Source organism: Sceloporus undulatus, chromosome 4 (genome assembly GCF_019175285.1).
Source record: "Sceloporus undulatus isolate JIND9_A2432 ecotype Alabama chromosome 4, SceUnd_v1.1, whole genome shotgun sequence".
Lineage (NCBI taxonomy): Eukaryota > Metazoa > Chordata > Lepidosauria > Squamata > Phrynosomatidae > Sceloporus > Sceloporus undulatus.
In genome coordinates this window covers 14,115,936-14,139,338 of record NC_056525.1, presented here as the reverse complement: position 1 = coordinate 14,139,338, position 23,403 = coordinate 14,115,936, and the positions used below count along the sequence as shown (strand labels likewise).

The window sequence follows — 23,403 nt, the reverse complement described above, 5'->3', positions numbered from 1 at the left end:
ATACACACACATACATATATGCATACATACATAGTCACAGTTAACAGCCTGGGATTGCTATATCTGCAAGTAAGGACTAAAAACTTGATACTGAATCGAAATTAAAACCCAGGCGTACGGGACAACGGATGCATGCCGCCACACATTCCCTTTCCCTGAGCAGATCTCCTATCCCACTCTTTCCTTACAAAGGTTCAGGAAAACTTGAATGGAGTGAGCTGCGGGCAGGAGGAAGATCACATGGAGTGTCCATGAAGAGATTCCTTCTGCTAGCAGGAGGCATGTCCTACATTCAGTCTAAGGCCTCTACTCTATGAAATTAGGTAGTACAAAAGTGACCCAGTACATATAATCACATTGCACCACACTGACAGTAGACCCACTCAGCCACCCAGCCACCCACATACACACACACACAAGAAGAAGATAAAGGTGTCGTACTTCATTTTTCACCTAATCCTGGCACGGGCTGGGAATGGGCTTGAACAGGTGAAAATGGGTGTTATCGCACAGCAAAATTCCACCAATGCCACCAGGAGACTATAAGCCATCCCACAGTTGTGCTTAGGCTACCGATTTTGAAGTACAGAAAACTTCCGTACTTCAAAATAGGCAGGCTAAGTGCAGCTGGGGGATGGCTTTTAGTCTCCCAATGGCATCGGTGGTATTTTGCTGTGCTGTTTACACCCATTCAAGCCTGTTCCCAGCCCATGTCTGGATCGGGGGGGGGGGGGGGAATGAAGTGCAATAATCTCTGCAATGTCATTACTGACCCGTACCCATGGGGGAAGAAGCTGAAGGGTGGTATGGAAGTGGCAGCATTCCCATTCTCACTCACTGCCTGCCTGAGAATGTTGTAGTAGTAGCAGTGTCATCCCTCCCCCGGTGTCATCCAGTGCAAAGGGAACTGCTGAGATGGTGGAAGTGGCCAAAGCGGCCAAAAAGCCAAAAGGAGGAAGGAAGCCGGGAGAAGCATGTTCACCCCTTATCAGCCCCAGTGGGAAGCAGGCCTGATGGGTGTCACCCCTCTTCTGAGATGGCCCCCAGTGTGGGCCACATCCTCCACACCCCTTTAGTGAAACCACTAGTTAGTAGTGTCCACAATTCCCCAGCTGCCCAAAAGGGAGATTGTGTATTATGCCCCTAATACCAACATACAAAGGAGGAGGAGACACTGGAAGAGAACATGATAGTGGCTTACACTCCTAGGCTGGATCAGCATTAATTCTTGGTTCCAGAATGCCCCAGAAGCAGCCCAGAGGCACTCAGCATTGATTCTATGCCTGGACTTCTCATTATGACTTCAAAATAAGCAACTCATCCAAATTGCACTGGCAGCAAGCACAGAGGAATGCATTGTAAATAGCCACCAGCATTGCAGTAAAGGGCTTGGATCTTCCAGGAAGATCCTGAGCAAAATGTGATTTATTTTAAACCATTGTTAAGGGGGTATACCCTGCTCCAGACCCTGGGCCCTGCATCCTCCAGACTGCTTGCTTGGAGGAGAGGGGGATGTTGTTTTGTTTAGCCCATGTGGACAACCCTGCAAGGTTGCTAAGCCAAGGCTATTTCAGGCCCTGGGGTTAAAGAGTCAAATTTGGGGACAAAGCTATGCAATGTCATAGGAGATTGTCCTTGGTGACATTACAAGGGGCAGCCCCTGGTTATGCCATTGAACATGAAACACTGAGCATCAACCACAACTGCACAGAGAATGGCATTCAAATTAAAAGTATCAAGTCTAACAAAAGAAGAAAATACTTCTACACACACTTTTCAAGACAACTCTCTTTCCCTGAGATTCCTCCCCAACACTGAGATCTGGAAACCTGATACATACCACCACAAGGGTGGAGAGAGAAAGTATGCTGTATCCAGTATTTTTAAATTGACTTTCTTTCCCTTATTATTTGAATTTGGTTTTATTGAAATAGACACACATGTAAATTTAGGGCATTTCCTGAAAACATTAAATAACATATTTTTTTCATTTTAAATTTTTTTAAAAATAAATAAAATAAAGACATTAACTGTCACCAGTTAAATCAGTATTGAAAAATCTTAACCTGGCATATAATGAATACTCTTTAATATAATGCTTCATAAATCTCTCTTGAAGAATAATAATGTTCCAAAACTGAGCATTTTCTTTTTGTACAGGCACAATAATAAAAAAGTTAAGCCTTCAGATGTTTCTCATTAGTACCTGAAGATGAAATATAAATTACTAAGTGTCATTCCATTGACTGGTGTAGAAGACAGTTAGAATTACCTCTTGTACAATTTCCAACCAGCTATTTACAGTAGTCTCTTTAATTTAAATACATTCCTTTAAACGGTTTGGTTACCTGAGTGAGATATCTTATAAATTATCTCGGCTTTTTTGTAGACACTATTTTCAAATGAGACAATTAGCCTTAACTAATGAGCCCATTTACAGGTGGAAAGTTGTCTCTGTTGTTCCTTTCTACCATGGAAGTCCCTTTGCAAATATCTAAGAGTGTGAAGGTTTGAGCAGTCAAACATGCTTGAAATGCTGTGGAACAAAACAAGAAGACGGTGTTCACAACAGAGACTAGAAATTTAATCAATACTTCAAAAACAAGAGAGCAAACCAGAATATTATTGCAGGCTTTTGTTCTTGTAGCCTAAATCCCCAGTTTAGTTACTGGAATAACACAGAAGCCAGTGAAATGACATCAGGGGGCAGGGGGGAGTGAAGGATTGGAGTTTCCATGAGAAAATAATGTTGTAATGATAGTAATCGAATCCTACCAACTCCTTCTGCATGCTAGATTAATCTTGGTTGTTGAAAGCCAACCTGCACAGTTCTTGGAAATAAATGCTTAGGAGCTTATCACACTCCATATCCTATGGTATCCTGCGATTTGAAGCTTAGAGAGGAGCATTTAGAATTCTCAGCTAGAGAGCCCTTGGGGCTCAGTAAACTACAAATCCCAGAATTCTACATGATGTTGCCATGCCCATTAGAGTGGATTATAGTACTTTAACAGCTTTTCTATATTATTTATAAAACTCAAACTCCCTCCCCCCAGGTTTACTGCTTACTGTTTATATTCGCTGTGTTGTGTGCCTTCTAAGTCATTTCCAATCTATGGCAACCTTATCGCAGGGTTTTCTTGGCAAGATTTGCTCAGAGGAGGTTTTGCCATTGCCTTCCCCAGAGGCTGAGAGCATGTGACTTGTTCAAGGTCAAGCAGTGGGTTTTATGGCTGAGAGGAGAATTGTACCCTGGTCTCCAGAGTCATACGCTCAAAAGGTTAAGCCTTCAGATGTTTCCCATGAGTATCTGAAGATGAAATACAAATTACTAAGTGTCATCTTACCAATTTGTGTAGAAGGCAAGCTTCAGCACTCAAACCACTACGCCACGCTGTCTCTTAACACAGACCCAGACCCAGAAATTGGGTCTGGGCTGTTTATACAATGCCTGGACCCAAATCAGAGTTTCCACCCCATGTCTTGCATTAAATATTTACCTTTTGCTCTGGGTTTTCCAGAACCATCCTATGGAATCCTGGGATATGCAGTTTATTGTAGCACCAGAGCTCCCAGATAGAGAAGGCTAGATATCTCACAAAACTTTAAATCCCAGAATTTCATAGCCTTGAGCCATTGCAGTTAAAGTGGCGTCAAGCTGCATAAATTCTACAGTTTTGCTTAGAATCAGAAAAACTGTTTCCATTGTGGTGGTGAGGAGACCATTTAAGTTTCTTGTTTTTTGCTGAGTTATTTCATACATTGAAATCATCTTCACTGAAACAGCCTTGCTGTTTTATGGAATCCTGAGATTTGTAGTTTATTGTGGCATCAGAGCTCCCAGACAGAGACACTCAGCAATCAAATATCCCCCGAGTAGAGCTGGAGTAACTCCTGTTTCATATTCTCCATTCCTGAGGCTCAAAAACAAAAGTCAGTTGGATGAGAAAGAGAGCTATAAAGATGGAAGCCCATGCTTTTTTAAAATCAGTTTGGAATGTGAACATGTCCTTCCTTCCATCTTGCATCTCTCTGCCACTCCGCGGCCCTCAACTGGATTGCAAGATAAAGATCTTTGATTGTTGAGCGGAAGGGTTGTTAAAGGTCATTGGCACAGGAGCTCCATCACTAAGACTGGGATGAGATCCCATTTTGGATAAATTCACAATTTTTCCTCCTAACAAGATGATAGTATCGGGGGCTTGAACGTACAGGAGTGCTGGGTTACAGATGAAAGGCTATTGTGTTCTCAGAGGCAGATTCTGTGCGCTTCTGTGCAGCGTGCAAGGCCCCTGAAGTCAAGTTGCTTGATGAAAGTGCTTCTTTCTCTTTATAGGCTTCTAAATGCAGATAAAAGTCATTTTCTTGTGAGAAGCTAAGGCAGGCTTTGAGGGCTCTTCTCTTTCCTTTTGATAGGTGGCTGAATCAACTGTGGAATGAGAAACTTTAGATTGTTGCTTCTGACTTATGGCAAACCTAAGGAGACCCTCTCATGGGGTTTTCTTGGCAAGATTGGTTCAGAGGAGGTTTGCCATTGCCATCCCTAATGCTGAGAGAGTATGATTTGCTCAAGGTCACGCAGAGACCAGGCAGAGAATCAAACCCTGATTTCCAGAGTAGTAGTCAAATGGTTAGCTACTATGCCACACTGGCTCTCATAACTTTAAAGATAGAGACATTAGATAGATAGATGATAGATAGATAGATAGATAGATAGATAGATAGATAGATAGATAGATAGATAGATAGATGTTATTTTCTGAATATTGACATTATTTATTCTTTATAATTATTGTTATTTATTATTTATTTGCCACCATCAGTATTCCTGGTTCTTTACAAAGGGCGCTGCCCTAAATAGCTTACAGTCTCAAATTTGAGCACAGTATTGACAGCTGTGGAAAGGAACAGTAGAATATTCCATATCACATTTGTTCGTTTAAATGTTTTTATCCTGCTTTTTTAAAATAACAAGATCTCAGGGATGCAAACAGATAAAACAATTTTAAACCATTCTACTTTAAAATCAATAAATAATTTGAACAAGATGAAAACATATTAAACACTTCCAGCAAGTCAGAAAAGCTTTAAGGGCTATAAGAGTTTTAGAAACAATTTATAAATGTTTGTCTTTATTATTTATTGTGTCACTGCATGTATCTACACTGTAGAAATGATGCATTTTGATGCCACTTTAAGTGCTGTAGCTCCATCCTATGGGATCTGGGGATTTGTAATTTTGTGAGGCATCAGTACTCTTTGGCAGAGAAAGATAAAGACTTTGTAAAACTACAAATCCCAGGATTATGTAGGATGGAGCTACAGCACTGAAAGTGGTGTCAAAATGCATTATTTCTACAGTGCAGATGCACCCACTATCAACAAGCTGGGTGCTTTACAAAGTTCCCTGTCATAGGAGCTTACAATCTAACATTTCAACACAGGAGATAGAGCTATGAGAGAGAAAGGTCGAACATGTCATTACCCTAGATACAGCTATATAAGCTTTGGTTGCACTCCTTATAACAACAGGTCTTGGGGACTCAGGGCTTGTGCCAATGAAAAGATTGGATTTTAAGAGCATCTCCAGAGCTTGGCAAAGTTATTTTTGAACTACAGTTCCCAGAACACTCTAGTCAGTTTCTGCCTTTGGAAATGCTGGCTGGAGAATTCTGGGGAATTCCAACCTTTTCCAAGCTCTGGGGATCTCATGCTGGACCCTTGTTGGATAGTCCCAACTGTGGAGCTTATTGCACGGGCCCTGGGCAATGGGCCCAGCATGGAACAGAAGGGGGTGCGAAGGGAACAGAACAGGGATGTGTATTTTACCACATGGGGGAATGCCACAAGAACGCTGCCGATGCCACTAGAAGTCCCATTCCATTCTCCATCCGTCCCACAGAGGCCAATTTTCAAGAACTGTTCAGAACAGTTCTTGAAAATCAGCTTCTGTGGGACGGATGGGAAACAGAACAGGAACTTCCGGAGGCATCAGTGGCATTCTCCCATGCAGTCAAATGGATTATATCCCTGCTCCATTCCCTTCCCGCCCTCTTCCCTTCCATGCTGGGCCCGTTCCCCAAGGCCTGTGTGATAAGCTCCTGTATTGTGTTGCATGCCTCCCCTTCCCCACCACCATTCCCTTCTCCTTTTGTATCATGTCTTTTTAGATTGTAAGCCTGAGGGCAGGGAACCATCTGAATAACTATCTGTAAGCCGGTCTGAGACCCTTTAGGGCTGAATCCCCTTCCCATCATGTATAGTGGATCACTCCATTTTGATTACTATTTTGATTACCGTGTTTATTATTTGTTTTAATAGACTAATTTTAATTGTACTATGTTTAATTCTTTTTAGGTGGGGATATGGGGATATTGTATAGCAATAGGAATAGCAAGTACATTTCTATATCACTTATCAGTGCACTTACGCACTCCCTAAGCTAATTGCCCCCAATTACTCATTTTAGTGACCTCAGAAGGATGCAAGCCTGAGTCAAGCTTGAGCCTTTTGCTGGTACTGAACTCGCAATCTTATGGTTTGTGAGTGAGTGGCTGCAGTACAGGCATTTAACCACTGCACCACCAGGGCTCTATATACAATGTACTGTGTATTGGACTGATTTTTAGATGTAAGCCACTTTGATTGTTTGGCAACAGAAAAGCAGGATATAAATAAACACATTATTATTATTATTATTATTATTATTATTATTATTATTATTATTATTATGTAAATAAATAAATACCATAAGTAAAGTATTTACTGGTGAGTTATACTCCCCATGGGGGGGGGAGCTTTTCCAATCATGAACTGAACGCATCCATAGCCCAAGAGCCCAAAAAGGACAACTGCAGGTGTAACGGATTTTACACAGCTGCATGACATGAACAGGATTTTGGCCATGGTGGGGTTCATAGTATGAACAAGATTTTGGTGAACTGCCCCAGACAACAGATTTTGGTCATTGCACAAGAGCAACACATTGTTAGTTATTTAAGTTGCTAAGACTGTATTTTTACTTTTAGAAAAGTCAAGAAGCTTTGGGGAGGCTTTCTGCCTCAGGTGCCAAAATAACTTGACCAGACAAGCATTCACTTTGCCTTTTGGAGGAATGGGCAGTGAAATGTCTCCTGCCATCCCTTCCTGGAGAGGCATGTCATTATCTATTTCAGCATGGTTTCTGGCCATTCATGCACACTACATCACCTTTCTTCAATCTAGTGCCCTCCAGATGCTTTGGACTATGACTATCCCCAGCCAGCATGGCCAGCACAGCTGGGGAAAGGGGATGTTAGAGATGCATTTAGAGGGTAGGAGGTTGAGGGAAGTTATACTACACAGGCAGATCCTTTCTTGACCCAACAGAGGAGAGCTGAGTGGGAGGAAAGAGGGAGAGAAAAGGTGCTCCAAGCTGCAAGACAGGTGATGAAAACTAAAAGAAATAGAAATTACGGAAGCGAGCATTTGAAATCAGGCAAAACAGAGCAAGGAAGAAATGCTACTAAGTTAGAGAATCATCAGATCCTTTTCACTTTCCCTTGTTTAAACAGCCAGTTTACAAAATGGGCTCCTGCCCCATTTAAAATCCAACTCATTCTAAACTGATGCCAATAGTTTACTTCCCAACCTTCTCTGTATTCTTGAATTTATGTTCCCTGTTCTTCAGATAAATTACCGTTTACCATTTGCCCTCTATACCACTTTGGGTTCTTATGGCATTATATAAATGGTCATGTTGTATGGTAAGCATGGTAAGAGGAGTGTATGGAGAAGACCGAAACTGCATCCACGCTGGTTTGACACCACTTTAACTGTGATGGGTCAATGCTATGGCATTCTAGGAATGGTAGTTTGTTGTGACACCAAATATATGAAAGTGGAAATTTACCAAGATAAAAATGTCTTTGGCCAATATTTATCACACAACATTGTGTTTGTCTTGCTGCTCTCTTCCATCCCACTGGTGGTGCAGTGGTTAAATGCTGGTACTGCAGCCATTCACAGCCACAAGGTTGTAAGTTTGATCCCAGGCATGGCTCCAGGGTCCACTCAGCCTTGCATCAAACCACTTAGGGAGAGCTTAAGTGCACTGATAGGCGGTATAGAAATGTACTTGCAATTGCTGTTGCTATTACTGTAGCGCACCTTTTCATTGATGGGCAAAACCCATCAACAGTCACATAGTGTGTGTAGTCATGATTCTGCTCCTCTTCTCATTATTGTTAGTCATTGCAATACTGGAAGAGAACATTTCATTATATTACTTGATGCTCTGTTGCTTTCCTTTAGTTATTGAAAAAGATAATCAATTTAGGACTGATTAGGAAATGGCATAAAACATTTTAAAATTCCTTTTGAAATTCCTATTAAAATGACTTATGATGCTCTTTAAGAAACTTTTTTAAAAATATATATAGAAAATTTTACTCTTAGGACTAATAGAGTGGTCTTGATCCTAATTGTTACCTTTGAAATGTGCTTTTGTCAAACCCTTGCTTCCCTAAAAAGTAACTAGTTAAAAAATCCCAGAATTCCATAGCATTGATCCATGGCAGTTAAAGTGGTTTCCAACTGCTTTATTTCTGCAGTGTGGCAGCAGTCTTAAATGCACTGCTAAATTCTTCCTTTCCTCTCTCTTTTCATTTTTAAGGTGAAAGTAAGTATATGACCCCAGAAACCGCTCTGTCATTCCTCACAAGCAATCTGTCTTTGGACAAAGAGGTTGGTGGGATCACCCTGATCATGCCTTAAAATAAAGAGGTGCTTATGGTTAACATTTAAGCAGGAAAGGAAGAGGCTGCTCTTCCACAGGGCCTGCTTTTCAATGGCAGTATTTAATCTGGAGGTAGTATGAAGCCAGTAAGATTAATAGCCATATCCTGCTAGTGAAGAATATGTGCTGGTCTATGTAAACCTTGAGGTCCACCCCTTGTCTCCAGTTTTCTGATTTTGTTGACATGGGTGAACTCTTCAGACGTGCTTCACATTACAGTCACAAAGAGATGAAGGAGCAATCGAAACCATAGTTCTTTGGTGAAAAGAAACCTTTTATGTGGAAATGAAACAGGACAAGGCTGACACAGGTCATTGCTAGGAGTAGCCAGTTTTATTTCAGAGGTTAAGTTATGGGGAACAGTGCAACTGTGAACAGGGCTAAGAAGATATGGAATAAATGCCCTTTACATAATCCATGGCACTCCCTTTATTTTTCCTGAGAGTCAACAAAACCCCTATTGCATATGAGTAGGAGCAAGAAACAGAACCTGGGGATATTACTTTGGAGTCCTGGTGGCACAGTGGTTAAATGCCTGTACTGCAGCCACACACTCACAAACCACAAATTGTGAGTTCAATACCGGCCAGGGGCTCTGGGTCGACTCAGCCTGGCATCCTTCCATAGGTCACTAAAATGAGTACCCAGCTTGTTGGGGGGCAATTAGATTACACTTTGTAAACCACTTAGTACATCAGTAAGCAGTACAGAAATGTACTTGCTATTGCTATTACTTTTCTCCCCAAATCCCCAGCCAACATAGTCAGTGGCCAACAACCCATGCCCAATGCATCTGAGGAAGTAGGCTGAAGTTTATGAAAGCTCATGCTACCAACTTTTATCTTTCAGTTAGTTCCAAAGGTGCTGCAAAATCCCTTTGAATACTGATTTTCCAGATTAACATGGCTATGTCTTTAAATTCTCATCCAAAAAGTAACATTTCTAAATTCTGGAAAGAGACACATGAAGCAATGGGAATTTTTGAACTAATGTTCTTAGCTACACTGGGGGAGGTGAAAGGGAGAGGCACAACTGGGGAGGGACATATTTAACTATCCTATCTTAGGGCCCATACAGACAAGGCAAAATAAAGCTGCTTCGGATCACTTTGGTGTTATGCTGTTTAAATGATGCATGTGTTCGAAGAGTCTGGAAGCTGTGCCAAAGCCACGCTCCAATCATTAGGATTGGAGCATGGCTGTGGCGCGACTTCCAGACTCTTAGGGTACATGCATCATTTAAACAGCATACCTCCAAAGTGACCCGAAGCAGCTTTATTTTGACCTGTCTGAATGAGGCCTCACCTATGTCACTCTACTATATACTGGGTCACTCCAAATCATGTTCCTCTCCACATTGTACAATTAAATTACTTACAGATAATTGGAAAACAACACTCAGTGGCTGGAATTCAGTTGATGCCTTACAATCGTATGTTTCCCTGCAGAAGCTGATGGATATTTGAATCTGACATATTTCTGTTCAAGGTTGTCCATGCATAGTTGTCCATACAGCACTTTGCTTATGGTTGTGCATCATGAATACACATTTCATGTTTTTAGATAGTGTTTTAAAATCAGCTAAATAAGCTGTAAAAATGTTCTTGCAGAACTTCATGTTTTGTGTACAAAAACATTTTGTTGGCATAGACGACTTCAACACATCTGAACAAAAAGGACACAACACCACTGGATTACTTTACAGGGCTGGAAAAGCCCACGGTGCCTCATCCATTGCTCTGCTTCCTGTAAGATAAATATAATAATGATGAATTTTAACTGCATAAATTGGTAGTGCAGTTTTTTTGGGGGAAATCATACAATTTTCATCTAGACTTTTAAATAAGGCAGAAAGAACATGAACTCCTTTCCCTGATGCTCCGATTTTAGGAGGACAGATGGTAGGCACATAATTGCCCAGTAAACTCTTGAATTTTGGATTATTATTTTAGGGGTTAACTCAGAAAGACCAAACAAGTGACTTTAAAATGAACCCAAAAAAATTCCTTCTCCAGAGAGGGGTTTCATCAGTCATGGATATTTGGTATTTAAGTTACTGTCTTAAAATCACTGGAACATTGTGTACAATCAATTTTTTTCTCCAGATGGGGTGGCCCTTCATTCTGTGAAGACAACATTTAAAGCCTGTTTTGTTTTCCATTTTCAGTATTCTGGTGAAGTCCCAGAAAACCGAGTGGAAGTAGTAGTTGCCAATTTGACGGTGATGGACCGAGACCAGCCTCATTCACCCAACTGGAATGCTGTTTACCGGATTATCAGTGGAGACCCTTCTGGTCATTTCACCATCAGAACTGATCCTGTTACTAATGAAGGCTTGGTAACTGTTGTGAGGGTATGTACTTCTCCTACCAATGTTCATTTCATTTGGGCACTGCCAGAGGTGTCTTCTGGGGAGAGATGGGTCTGGAGGAATCTCGTTCAAGATCTTGAGTTTAGGGCTACATCTACACTGCAGAAGTAAAGCAGTTTGGCACTACTTTAACTGCCATAGCTCAATAATATGGAATTATGGAATCTGTCATTTTGTGAGATATTTAGCCTTCTCTGTCAGACAGCTCTGGTGCCACAACAAACTACAAATCCCTAGATTCTACAGCACTGAGCTATAGCAGTTAAAGTGGTGTTAAACTGCATTAGTTCTGCAGTTTGGTAGTAACCTAAGAGTGTTGTTTCTACACAACAAGACCATTGGGTGTAACATCACACCTGCATCAGTCATTTATCCTCCTTTTTTCTTCTCTCCCTCTCTCTCTTTTTCTTTCCCTCTCTCTTTGAAAACTGCACCTGTACAATGTGTGATATGGATGCTTCCACTTGAATGAGTGTCTCTCTCATTTTGTTTTAGAATAGGAACATTTCTGGGTTTCAAAATACTTGATCCAGACTCCACTCATCAGAGTCACACCATTTTACCATTTCACCTATTCTGACTCATCAATAAGGATGTAAATCTTATTTTATTTTATTTTCATTAACAAGAATGGTGGATTTCAAAGGTTTTGTCTCTGCTAAGGGAGATTACAAGAGCTTTCTTGCAATTTACAATTATATTTTTCACATTTCAGGATTTTTTTTCCCCCAAACCAAAATCTGTTGCACAAAAAACACCACATTTTTGTATGTCGAAGAGTATCTTTTGTGCAGAAGACAGCTGTCTGAACAATTTTAGGACTTTCCTGACACAAGTTTTTGCTACAAAGGATTTTCTGTCAGAAAATCCCCAAAATGAAGAGGGGGGGGGAATCACATAACCTTTTCCCTCAGTAGTGTGTCTTGATGTGTCTCAGAAGAATATTTAGAAATTGCAAAATGTGCAAGTACTATTTCCATCTGCCTTACCAGGATTATAATAATCACTTCCGTTCATTATCCACGGTATATTCTGACTTGAAAAGTCATCCTTTAGGTAGTAAGACTGAGGATGGCAATGTAATCAAGAGTCACTGAAGTAGTTTTATGTTTAACATCACATTTCTATTACAATATAAGATGAGACAGAAGCATAGAATCATAGAATCCATTGATGACTTAAGAAAATGATTCTTTATTTAAGAAGGTGCTAATTAAAATGACACAAAACTTAATTATTAATAATGTTTATCTTTATCCATGGATTCCACCCTCCACACCTTGATTTTTTTTAAAAAAATGTATAAATTCCAAAAGCAAACCTTATTTTGCTATTAATACAAGTGACACCACTTTACTACACCACTGTATTTCTGGGCTTGAGCATCCATGGATTTTGGCATCCACAGGGACCAAGCCCCAGCATACCCAGCAATACCATTGACTTTGGGAATGAATGTAGAAGTACAGGATGTTGATGAGGAAATTACTGATACCCCAGTCATTTCTTGGAAAACTCACTGTGAAATCAGGTAGCCTCCACTGATGAAAAATGGTTGGCTTTGATCCATAGCCCAGATCTCCAGAGAGGGAAGCAATTGTCCCTGTCAGAGTTTTCTGTCAACTGGGAATCACTCTGTTACATATGGTTTTAGATGAGATAAAATTAACTGTCCTGATGTACAAGGGCCTCAACCTTTTGAAGTCAGTTCAAGAGCAGATAGAACTCTTCTTAAGTCTTATTTCCATACTGTTCACAGCTGAACAAGAAGAGCCGTGCTGGATCCAAACCAAAGACCTGTGGATGCAGCTGTACTATAGAATAAAGCAGTTTAACACTGCTTTGAGTCCATCTTACAGAATCTTGGATCTGTAGTTTTGCGAGGTACCAGCACTCTTTGGCAGGGAAGGCTAAAGGCCTTGTAAAACTACAAATCCCAGGATCCTATAGGTTGGAGTTACAGCACTTAAGGTAGTTATCAGCTTCGACTGATTCGCCAACTGCGTCCCTTCCTGGACCGGAGGCACTTGAAACGGTAGTACACGCTCTGGTAACCTCTCGTTTGGACTTCTGCAATGCGCTCTACATGGGGCAGCCCTTGTACCCATACCTGGAAGCTACAATTAGTGCAAAATATGGCAGCCAGGCTGGTTACTGGCATATCCGAGCCAGCCACATACACCAGTGCTCAAAGACCTGCACGGCTGCCTTTCGCTTCCGGGCGCAATACAAGGTGCTGATTATTACCTATAGCTAATGGCTTGGGCCCAGGATACCTTGAGGACCGCCTCTCCCCATACATCTGCCCGCTCCTCCGAACATCTGGGCAGCAGTTATTGAGGGTCCCAGGGCCAGGCTGCCTCCACGTCTGGAGAGCCTTCACCATCTCGGCCCCGACCCTCTGGAATTCTCTGTCCTTTGAGCTCGCTCGGCCACCTCGCTGGCCCAGTTTAAAAAGGGGCTTAAAACCTTCCTGTTCGTCCGCATTTCCCGACACATGCCCCAATTGTTCTTCCCCCCCCCCCATGCCCGCCGTGGCAAGCTGGTTAGATTGTTTTAATGTTATTGTATTCCTATGTTTAATTTAATTATAGATGCACGTTTTTATGTATGAATGTTTATAACGTTGTACACCGCCCTGATTATATGAAGGGTGTATAGAATAAAAAATTTATTTATTATATTATTAGTATTCAGCGTGTTTTTCAACAGTGTAGATGCAGTTTGTGAAATGCCCACAAATAGACATTACAATAGCTCCCTGCCTGCTCATGTTCTTTGGAAGTGGCTTTCCTCTTGAAGGAAAAATGTGAGAGCCACCTAATATAACCAGCAGATAACAGGGGACATGTTCTCAATAAATTATTTATTTATAAAATCTCAATGAGTTTATTATTATTATTATTTGTATATTCAAATGCTACAATCAAATGCTTGTGCTCATTTCCCTTTTCCTTTCCTTGCTCCTGGAATAGCACCTTAAGAGGCTTATTTGATATATTATTATTATTATATTATTATTATTAGTGGAATGCTACAATGCGAATGTTACAATATTTACCTTTCAATTGTCAATTGATACAAGAGTGAATGCTTTTGCTACACACAATGCACACACACACCTGGAGGTTTCTAAATTTGACAGAAAAGATATGCGCATCTGCTGTTAGGTTTTTTTAAAAAAAGGAGAGGGGAAAGCACCCATTCCATTGGCCAATTGCTGTAGGAATGTCACCTTTGACTAAAGTGGAAGAGAATTTGATTGACAGCAAGGAGCCTTCTTTTAAACTCGTACCGCAAATGTGAACTGCCGCAAAGAGCTGCCGGGCATTCAAGGGTAAATAACCTGATTAAGTAAAATGAATGAGTGGGCACTTGCTTCCGGACAGATTTGGGAGGGGGGGACCTGATTCTGCCCAGTTCCATCCAGCGCATAGGTGAATGTGAATGGGGCCAATGTTCACCAAAGACCTTGGATCTCATTAATTCAGTCTAAAGACACATACAAAGATACGTGGTGTGTGTGTGTGTGTGTGTGGTGGTGTGTGTGTATTTGTCCACTTTAAATTTTTAAAACCTGTTTATATTGTATCATTCTTTAATTATTTGTAGCTTATTTAAATTACATTGACCTGTTTCATTGTTGTTTGTAAGGGCAAGATAACTATTTTCAAGCCTGAAACTCTCCATAGAAACCAAAATGACTAAATGAAACTGTTATACTTTGACTACATCATGATAGAGCCCTGGTGGCACCAGTGGCTAAATGTCAGTACTGCAGCCAAAATGTTGTGAGTGCAATCCTGCAGATCTCCAGGTGACTCGCCTTCCATCCTTCTGTAGGTTGTAAAATGGATACGCAGCTTGTTGGGGGCAATTGGCTAACACATTGTAAAACTACTTGAGTGCTTAGCCCTTTAAAGCAGTATAGAAATGTAAGTGCTATGCTATGAAAGGCATGACTCACTAGAAAAGACACCCTAGCATGTACTGGCGGTGCATAATGGCAGCGCCCTGTGTACACGGGTGCCACCATTATGATGTAATGGATGCATAGCGTCCGCACGTCATGTTGCGCCATTTACGTCATGAGTGCAAACTTGGATGTAATTGGCATGGCAGAAAAGAACCCGCTTTTTGCGAGTTCTTTTTCCTCCACAGAGAAGCCACACAGTTGGCGGCTGCCGCTCCTGCGGAGGAAAAAACACCGGTGCCGCCCCCACTCCACACCTCACAGCAGGTATGTACCAGGCCATAGCCTGCAGCACCTGGTATTGGTTGATGTTCTCTATCTATGTACGACCAGGGCTGACAACGCTAATCCAAGATCAGAGACATGAGTGTCAGGAACAACAATAAAGAATAAAATAGATTATATAGGCACTGGATGAAAAAGTCTATTCAATTCTATGTCTGCATGCACATAACAAGTTAAAAAACTACAGTACCTTACCATTTTAAACAGAAATGATAAGTGAATGATTTTTAAAAAACAAAAAAAATATATCTATACCTCCAGGATGAGGGTGGTGATGTTTTTCTAACCTCAACAACAAAAGCATTTCACTTATTTTTGCCTATCAACCGCTGAAAAACACAGAAATTTCACCCTATCATAAACAATCCCTTCCAAAGCCCGCCATTTACTCGTCTTGCAAAACCTAAAGTGTCATGAGACAGTTTAAGCACATCAAAGACAAGAGGGGGCACTGGGAAAGGAAGGATTTACATGCTCATCCCTCTGACACAAGGACTTCTGGATAAGAGCCAGGACTCATTCCAGTTTTCTTCCAAAAAGCAGGGCAGATTTTTTTTCCTTCCGAGAGCAAACCATACCGGCTTGAGTTCTAAATGTTGGTTGACTGTGGCAGTAACAGTATAAAGGAGCTGATGGAAAATCCAGTTGTGCACTTTAAATCAGAGCCTGAAAAACATTAATGAGTCCAAATATCTGTGCTTCACTGCTGCATGCCCCGATTTCTCAATCTCTCATGAGCCGAAAAGCGCAATGTGGTTTTACTGGGTGCAGCCTCCCTCCCTAGCCAGCATGGTCAAGGACATCAACCTCCCTGGCCTGGCTGATTCCCGTTCCTACAAAAGCAACTGCACTTGGTCATGGCAGTCTTGAGCAGTAGATGTAGATCAAGAACACTGCTCCCTCGGGTTACGAAATTAATTCGTCCGCGGCCGCTTTCGACCGAAAAGCCTTCGAAGCCCGAAATGCCATAGGCGCTAAGGGGAAAAGCCGCGATTCCGTGCGAAAAAGCCGAAAAAGCACCAAAAATTTTTTCGTACACCCGAAAAACATTCGTAACCCGAACAATATTTCCTATGGATTTTTCGTATCCCTGGAATTTCGTAACCTGGGTATTTCGGATCCCGAGGTACCACGGTTACCTCTTGGGGGGTGGGGGGGGGGACAAAAATACGTTCAGGAAAAAATGGGGATGGGGGTGTCTAATTTTTCAAGGTTTTTCCAGGCCTTCCAATCTCTAGATGGGAACCATGTTGGTTACCATATACTAAGGTATGAAAATTGTGTGGCCATCCAGAAGTTGCTGAGCTGCAGCAACGTTTCAAATTTTGTTATATTTATTCTTATTATTATTATTATTATTAAAGTATATATATTCTTTTAATTTAAATATCTTTAAAATTAAAGATATTACATCTTGCCAATTTTCACTTTAACACTTGAAACTATGTACCTGTATTAGGATTTTGTATTAAAGCTAACATTACTGGGATGCTGATGGTGTGGTCCACAGGAAGGCAATGGGGGGGGGGAGGTGGATTGAAACTATGGTAACTGCACTCTGTGATGCCAACCCTAGTGATACTGCTGCCCCAAGGTCCTTCTTTCCCGAGCCTTGTAGTCCCTTGTAATAAGTTGAAGGCTGTATCTTCCTATTCATTTGTTTCAACGAGGATCAGAAAGAAGGATATGGTCAGAGTGTTGATGAGTTTTGTCAGCCTCTCTGTGACATTCTGGATCTTTTTCCCTGGAGACGCATACCTTTCAAGATATCTTCAGGCCTGCACAACACTGCTCTATTCTCGCAGCAGAGAATCACCTACAACACCAAATGTCTCTCTTCTCTTGGATGAAAAGTAGGCTTCTGTTGTAGAACACTCCCGGTCACCTTCATAACTTCAGAGGTATGAGACTCTCGCCCTGTTCCTCATAATCACCAAATGAGGGTTGCTTGGATTCATTTTTGTAGCCACAAGCTTCTTGATAGTTCTAATTTTGTGTGTCACATTCCTCCAACTATCTTCCTTCTTTGTTTTGGAACTGTTACCATCACAAGAAGGTATGGGGGGGTGCGAACCACATCTGGTGACAGCCCAAAGGGAGGTGGAGAGATTGCTTCAGAGACACCCCTGGGCACCCCTCTCTGCCAACCAGGTCCCTCTTTTGTCATCCACTGAGGATGCTGTTGGAGGTGGGGTGCTGCTGCACCCAGCAGCTTCTTCTGGGTCGTTGGGCTGCTTTCCAGGTCCGTGGTTCTTTTGCATGAGTGGCAAAGTGAGTCTCTTCTCTTTCTCACTGGCCAGCAAATTCACCAGACTTGGAAAAGTCTATGAGGGGGGGGATTAAAAAATTGTCCACAACCAGGTATTAATTTTTAAAAACAACATCTTAAATTTACCACCTCTTAGGAGCAATGTTCCCATCAGTCCCCTCCAAAATAATTTTGTTATGGTGAAATTATACAAAAACAAACATAAGCACTAGAAGTACTACACAAATATACAATTTGGCCTTATTGTTCTTGGTGTTTACGTAAGTTAAATTCACTGCTCTGCCATTATATAGGCAGGTCTGAGAATCCACAGGACCTTACCATATCTGTCAGTGATTCCGTTCTGTAGGCTCTAGCCTTTCTTGCCTCGATAGCAGGCATTATTCTTGTTCTTTCCATTGACACTCGTGACTTCCTTGATACATGGCCTTTGCCCACATAGCATTAATGCCTTTTAAAAGGGTTGTTGGGATGAACTCTAATTTATTACACTGTTCATCCAGAGTCTTTCTAGAAGACCAGGGTGAGAGTAGGGATGCGACGTCTCCCACATAATTCCTGAATGTGAACAGGGAATACAAAGAATTGACTCTAGAAAACCCTTCAGTAGATCTCTGGATTCCTCACTAAACGTTTCTAGTATTTTTAACCATCTTTCAGCATAAGTATCTCTGCCAGCTGAACTTGTGTGCCGAAAGGCACGCGATGTACACTTTCAATTTTGTCTTTCATCTCTCACAAAAGCTATTTCCTTGGTGGCACAAGATGCTTATCTCCCTCGCATTGCCTTGTAACAGGACAAGAGAGGGGAGGGGAATCTTGCTTCCTATACAGTAAGTCGCAAGAGCAGATCTCTGAACACAGCAAAAGATACCCTGTGGCAGCTGGCTCTCTAAATGTTATTATGAAACCTGCATGGATTTAGAAATGAATCTGAAATATAGACACTCTCCTTTGCTGTTTGCCTGACTCCTAATGGAACAACAAGGGGATAGCTCGTTCCTACAGTGAAAGATTGCCTTAGAACAAAAAAGATATATTGTTCATTTTATTGGCATGTACAGGCGGCAAAAAGGGTGTTTCATGACGTCATGAAGGTAGAGCCTTCAGACGGGCCTTACCTGAATGCGTCATGAACACGCCTCCGCACACCCCAAATGCGGGAAGAAGCGGCATTAAAAAGGTGCTGTTTTTTCCTTCTTTTTTGATTTGCGGCGTACCTGCGCATTCCGTATGTAGCTGCTGCACCGATACGTCAGAATTGCTAAGCCGCAAATATAGTTGCCGGTTTTAAAGCTCCATGTCAGCTGCATCACTAAGGGTCGGGGTCCGGAATGCGGGTATGCAGTCAGGCTTAATTGCAGATCCGCTTCCATGCAGCTGTGGAAGCTGCGGCACAGCTGCGGCGCATTTTAAGTCTCGTAACCCTAACCCTAGAGCCCCTTGTGCGCATGCGTTGCTAGAATCGCGGGAAGTTGTAAGTTTTGCCGGCGGTGTTTTGGTTGTAGAAAGTGATAGGGAAAGTTTGGAATTTAAAGTGACCCCTACACACATTCCTGCGCCATTTTCACTGGGAAGGGCACAGTTCGGCTGCTCCTGGCACAGCTGTGTGGCGGCTCCCCTTTGCCACCAGGCAGGATGGCTCAGCCATCCACCAGCACCCCCAAAAAAGGCAGGAGGAGTCTTGGTCTCATAGGACGGCTGACCTGATAGCTATATGGTCCCAGCCAAACATTTTGGCAGAAACTGGAGCAGTCCTACCTGAATGTGACACATATCGAGAAGTGGAAGAAGTCATGAGAGCCAAGGGCCACAAACGAACTTTGGAGGAGTGTCGCCGAAAATGCAAGTCGCTGAAATCTCAATACAAACAATACAGAGATGCCCAGGCCAGAGGTACTACGAAGGGCGCCCCCCCACCCCTTTACAGGAGCTGCATGCTTTCATTAAAAGTGATGGAGCATCAGACCCAACGACTACCACCACAAGTCTTGAGTGCAGGGACTTCCAGCTCGGCGGAGACGTGCCACTCTGGCCAGGGCCATGCACCGCACCGTCCTGATCAAGTGCTATGGCAGCCACTGCCGTTCGCTGTTCTGTGCCATCATCATCATCACTGCTGCTGTCATCCAAGTCTGCAGCTGTCCTGGTTGGATGATGGGACCTCCATTGCAGCGGCAATGGAGGCGGAGGGGGCGGAGGGGAGAGGAGGGGGGAAGACGGCGGTTGGGCAGGGGACAGCCGTGGCTGTGGATTGCAGCTTCAGGAAAACCACAGGGAACAAAGGAGAGGAGGCATCATGATGCTGGTGACATTGGCAACTGTGCAAGCGGAACGGATGCCACAACACAGCTGATCACCAGCTGGCAGGAGACCACCTTTGTTCTTGGCCAGGGCGGGGGAAAAAGTTTAAAGGGGCTTGGGCGCTTTAAATGTGCCCATAGGCTTTCTTTTGCCTGTGCGCCGCAGCTGCGCAGCTGCGCATCCACCAGCCGGCAAAGAATAAAAAAGCCGCGGTTTGGGCCGCCCGTGCGAAGCTGCTTCTTTTTTGCGGCGTCCTCCGCGGTATGAAGCTACGGGTCCGAAACGGACCCAGGTGGGGTCTTCTTGCCCCCCGTGTGGAAGCCCCATCACCGAAGCATGGCCCCGGGGCGGCCGTCTGGAGGCTCCGTATTCAGCTGATACACCTCCAAGACGTCCTCCCCTGCCCGTCTGTAACCCGCCATTGATATTTTTAAAAGAAACCTGAAACAGGGCCTGATTTATCTGCATTACATGCTCCGTTTCAGAAGTTGTAGCAATCTTCTCAAAAATCCAGAGGCACTGAGAAGAAAGTCTAAAATTCCACAATATGCACAATGAAAATATTTATTTTTAAAAAACAAATGGGAAACACATCTGTACCACAAATAGGACAACTATGTAATCATAATTGTAAGAAAAGAGCACATGCGGGGTACAAAACGCCGCTTTGCGGCTCTCCCCGCCGCCGCCATTTGCTCCGTGCGGGAGCTGCAGCAGCCAACGCGCGACTCCCACGCGGAGCAAAAAGAAGCTCCATTTCGGAGCTTCTTTCTGCGGCGCATCTATGATGTTCGCGAGGCGCCTGGCGCGGACTCCGACGTCATAGGCGCCGCGACACATCTGGACGCTGTGGTCCAGTACGTAAAGATGGCGGCGCCCATGTAGAAGGTGCGCCGCCATCTTGTACGTATAGGATACGTACTAGGGTTAGGGGTGCGGAGCACCGCCCCTTCCTAACCCTAGTACGATTCCTATACGTACTATATGGCGGTGTGTATCCCGCCAATGAGAAGTTTTTATTACTGAGAACTGTTCTACACATGAGACAGAGTAGCATAGTAAAAGACTCAGCTAGTAAGACTCTGAATGATTATTGTTTCAAATTCTTCCTAACAAATGCTCTCCACACAAAACCAAATGAAACGTAAGTACTTATTAATGACTGCATGCACCCATGAAGTGCTATTTTGTGGCATACTACAGTGACATATATCAGAGAGCTTATTTTTTTTAAAAAAACCACACCTTACCAATCCCATAAACATTGCCTCTGTAATGCTTTCCACTTGTGTTATAGTGGAGCTGAGGTTTACAGAAGCGGAGAGAAATGGAAGGGATCTGGGGGCCATTTCCAGCCCGGATCATCCATGGGCCAACAGAGTGTCAAAAATGGTGGGAAAATTGAATAGTCCCAAATCTGATTCTGGTTTGAAAAACTGGTATTTTTGATGTAACAAAAGCAGGAGGGAGACAAACACCTATTTAGAAGGTGAATTGCCACCTCTGGTGGTTTCATGGCCCAGATAAAGGATATTCTGGGGTTCTGGAAATGAGGGCTGCAAAAACACGTTAGGGCCACAAATAGCTCCAGGGCTACATTTTGACTAACTCTGGTTCACAGGCTGAACATTTCATTATTGGGATTTATGGATTAGCAGAGATAATAAAATCATCTTTCTCTTCTCACACACACGGACAGAGTGCAGGGGTATAACTATGTGTGTGGAAGGTAAAATGAGCCATCCCTCCCAATAGGAATTCTACCTCCCAATGAAATTTTCCTTCACTACTCCCAATTTCTAGCATTGCAGAGACTGAGACGCTGACATTATTATTGTGTTTGCTGTGCTTTTATTTTCTTGGTACCTTTGTCTGACCCTTTTCTTGGATTTGTAAACTGTTTTCCAAATGTTTCACACCGTCCAACTGTCCTGTTTGAAAGTTGCCCTCTATCATCCCACATTTCTGCTGCTTTTAAAACCTCCCAGTTTCTCTGTCCTCCTCCCACTTTCTCCCTTGTTTACTTCAACTACGTGGTGCCTCGGGTTACGAAATTAATTCGTTCCGCCGCGGCGTTCGTAACCCGATTTTTTTCGTAACCCGAAAAAGCCATAGGCGCCTAGCGCTGGAAAGCCGCGTTTCGTGCGAAAAAGCGCCGAAAAGCACCAAAAAAATTTTCGTAAGCCAAAAAAAACGTAACCCGGAACAGTTTTTTCCTATGGGATTTTTTCGTATCCCGGAAATTTCGTAAGGCGGTGCTTTCGTATCCCGGGGTACCACTGTACTTCAAACTGAGTTCAAAGTACAAGCATATTTTTCTCTCAGTTAACTCAGCAGTGAGGAGAGGAGAGGAGAGGAGTTTTGCCCTTCCCAGTAGACTCAAGCAAAAACAAATTACTGCAGCCTTTCAAGATTGTGCATTCCTCCTATTTTATAACTTTGCCCTTTTGATCACACTCTGGTTGTTTGGCCATATGGGCCCCACATTTCGTCTGTAAAATGTTGGCCAGTATGGGGCTGGACAGACCGCCCCTAAGAAGCAGCTCTTTGTCACCCCTGGAAACGCTGGGTTGGGGACACAGCAACCACACACCACACCTCCAACCCAGCAGGTGTGTGGTGCAAAAAGAAGCTACAAAAAGCGGCACCATAGCTGCCACCACCATGGCTTTACCATAGAACTTTGGTGCAGTGTGTCTACATACTGCACCAAAGAAATGATGTGACACTGTCCACCTTGTGGTTGGTCAGGTGGCATGACTCCAGCATGACACCAGCATGGGGTCAGGCAGCAGGGGTCACCATGCCCCCACTCTGCCCTCATGCTGGCATATTTTGCTGGTCTGTTGAAGGCCTGAGATTCTCGACTTTTAATTTACTGCAGTGCTATAAAATTGGGGGATGAAGGAAAATTTCATGGGGGGGGAGAATTCCTATTTGAGTAGTTAATGACCTCATTTCCCCCCTCTGTCTCCACACCATTGTCACACCCAGACTGCTCTGTTTCTTTGAGTTTAGCTACAGTTCTAACGGAGGTGTGGGTGACATGAATTTTCCCAGAAGCAGTGTATTGTTGTGAGCAAACCTTACAGCTCACCAAAGCATTTTGAAATTGCAATATGCAGAGGGAAAGAATGAGAGAGAGAGAGAGAGAGAGCATATAAAGACCTTATTCACGTTGCTGGTTCTATGTGTGATCCACAAGCAAGTAGTCCACATGTACTAGCCCCCCTGGCCCCATGTATGTACAGTGGTCCCTTGGTATCAGCTGGGTTTTGGTTCCAGGACCCTCTTTGGATACCAACAAGGTGGATGCTCAAGTCCTGTTATATATAATGTTGTAGTAAAATGGTGCACTTTATTTTAACTATTTTTTTTTAAAGCAAAATCATGTTTGCTTTCTGGATTTATTTTTTTTATTTTTAT

General features: G+C 42.9%; 1 protein-coding gene across 14 annotated transcripts in view; it reads left to right on the top strand.

Annotated features, from left to right (window-relative positions):
- The window catches only part of CDH4 (cadherin 4), a 1,166,202-nt gene that overhangs the window by 1,087,385 nt on the left and 55,414 nt on the right, over positions 1 to 23,403 (top strand). For all 14 annotated transcript variants that reach the window (XM_042462689.1, XM_042462688.1, XM_042462685.1 and 11 more), the window contains one exon: positions 10,943 to 11,128. In XM_042462689.1, the coding sequence (XP_042318623.1) occupies positions 10,943 to 11,128 (186 nt within the window). The remainder of the gene's footprint in view (positions 1 to 10,942; positions 11,129 to 23,403) is intronic.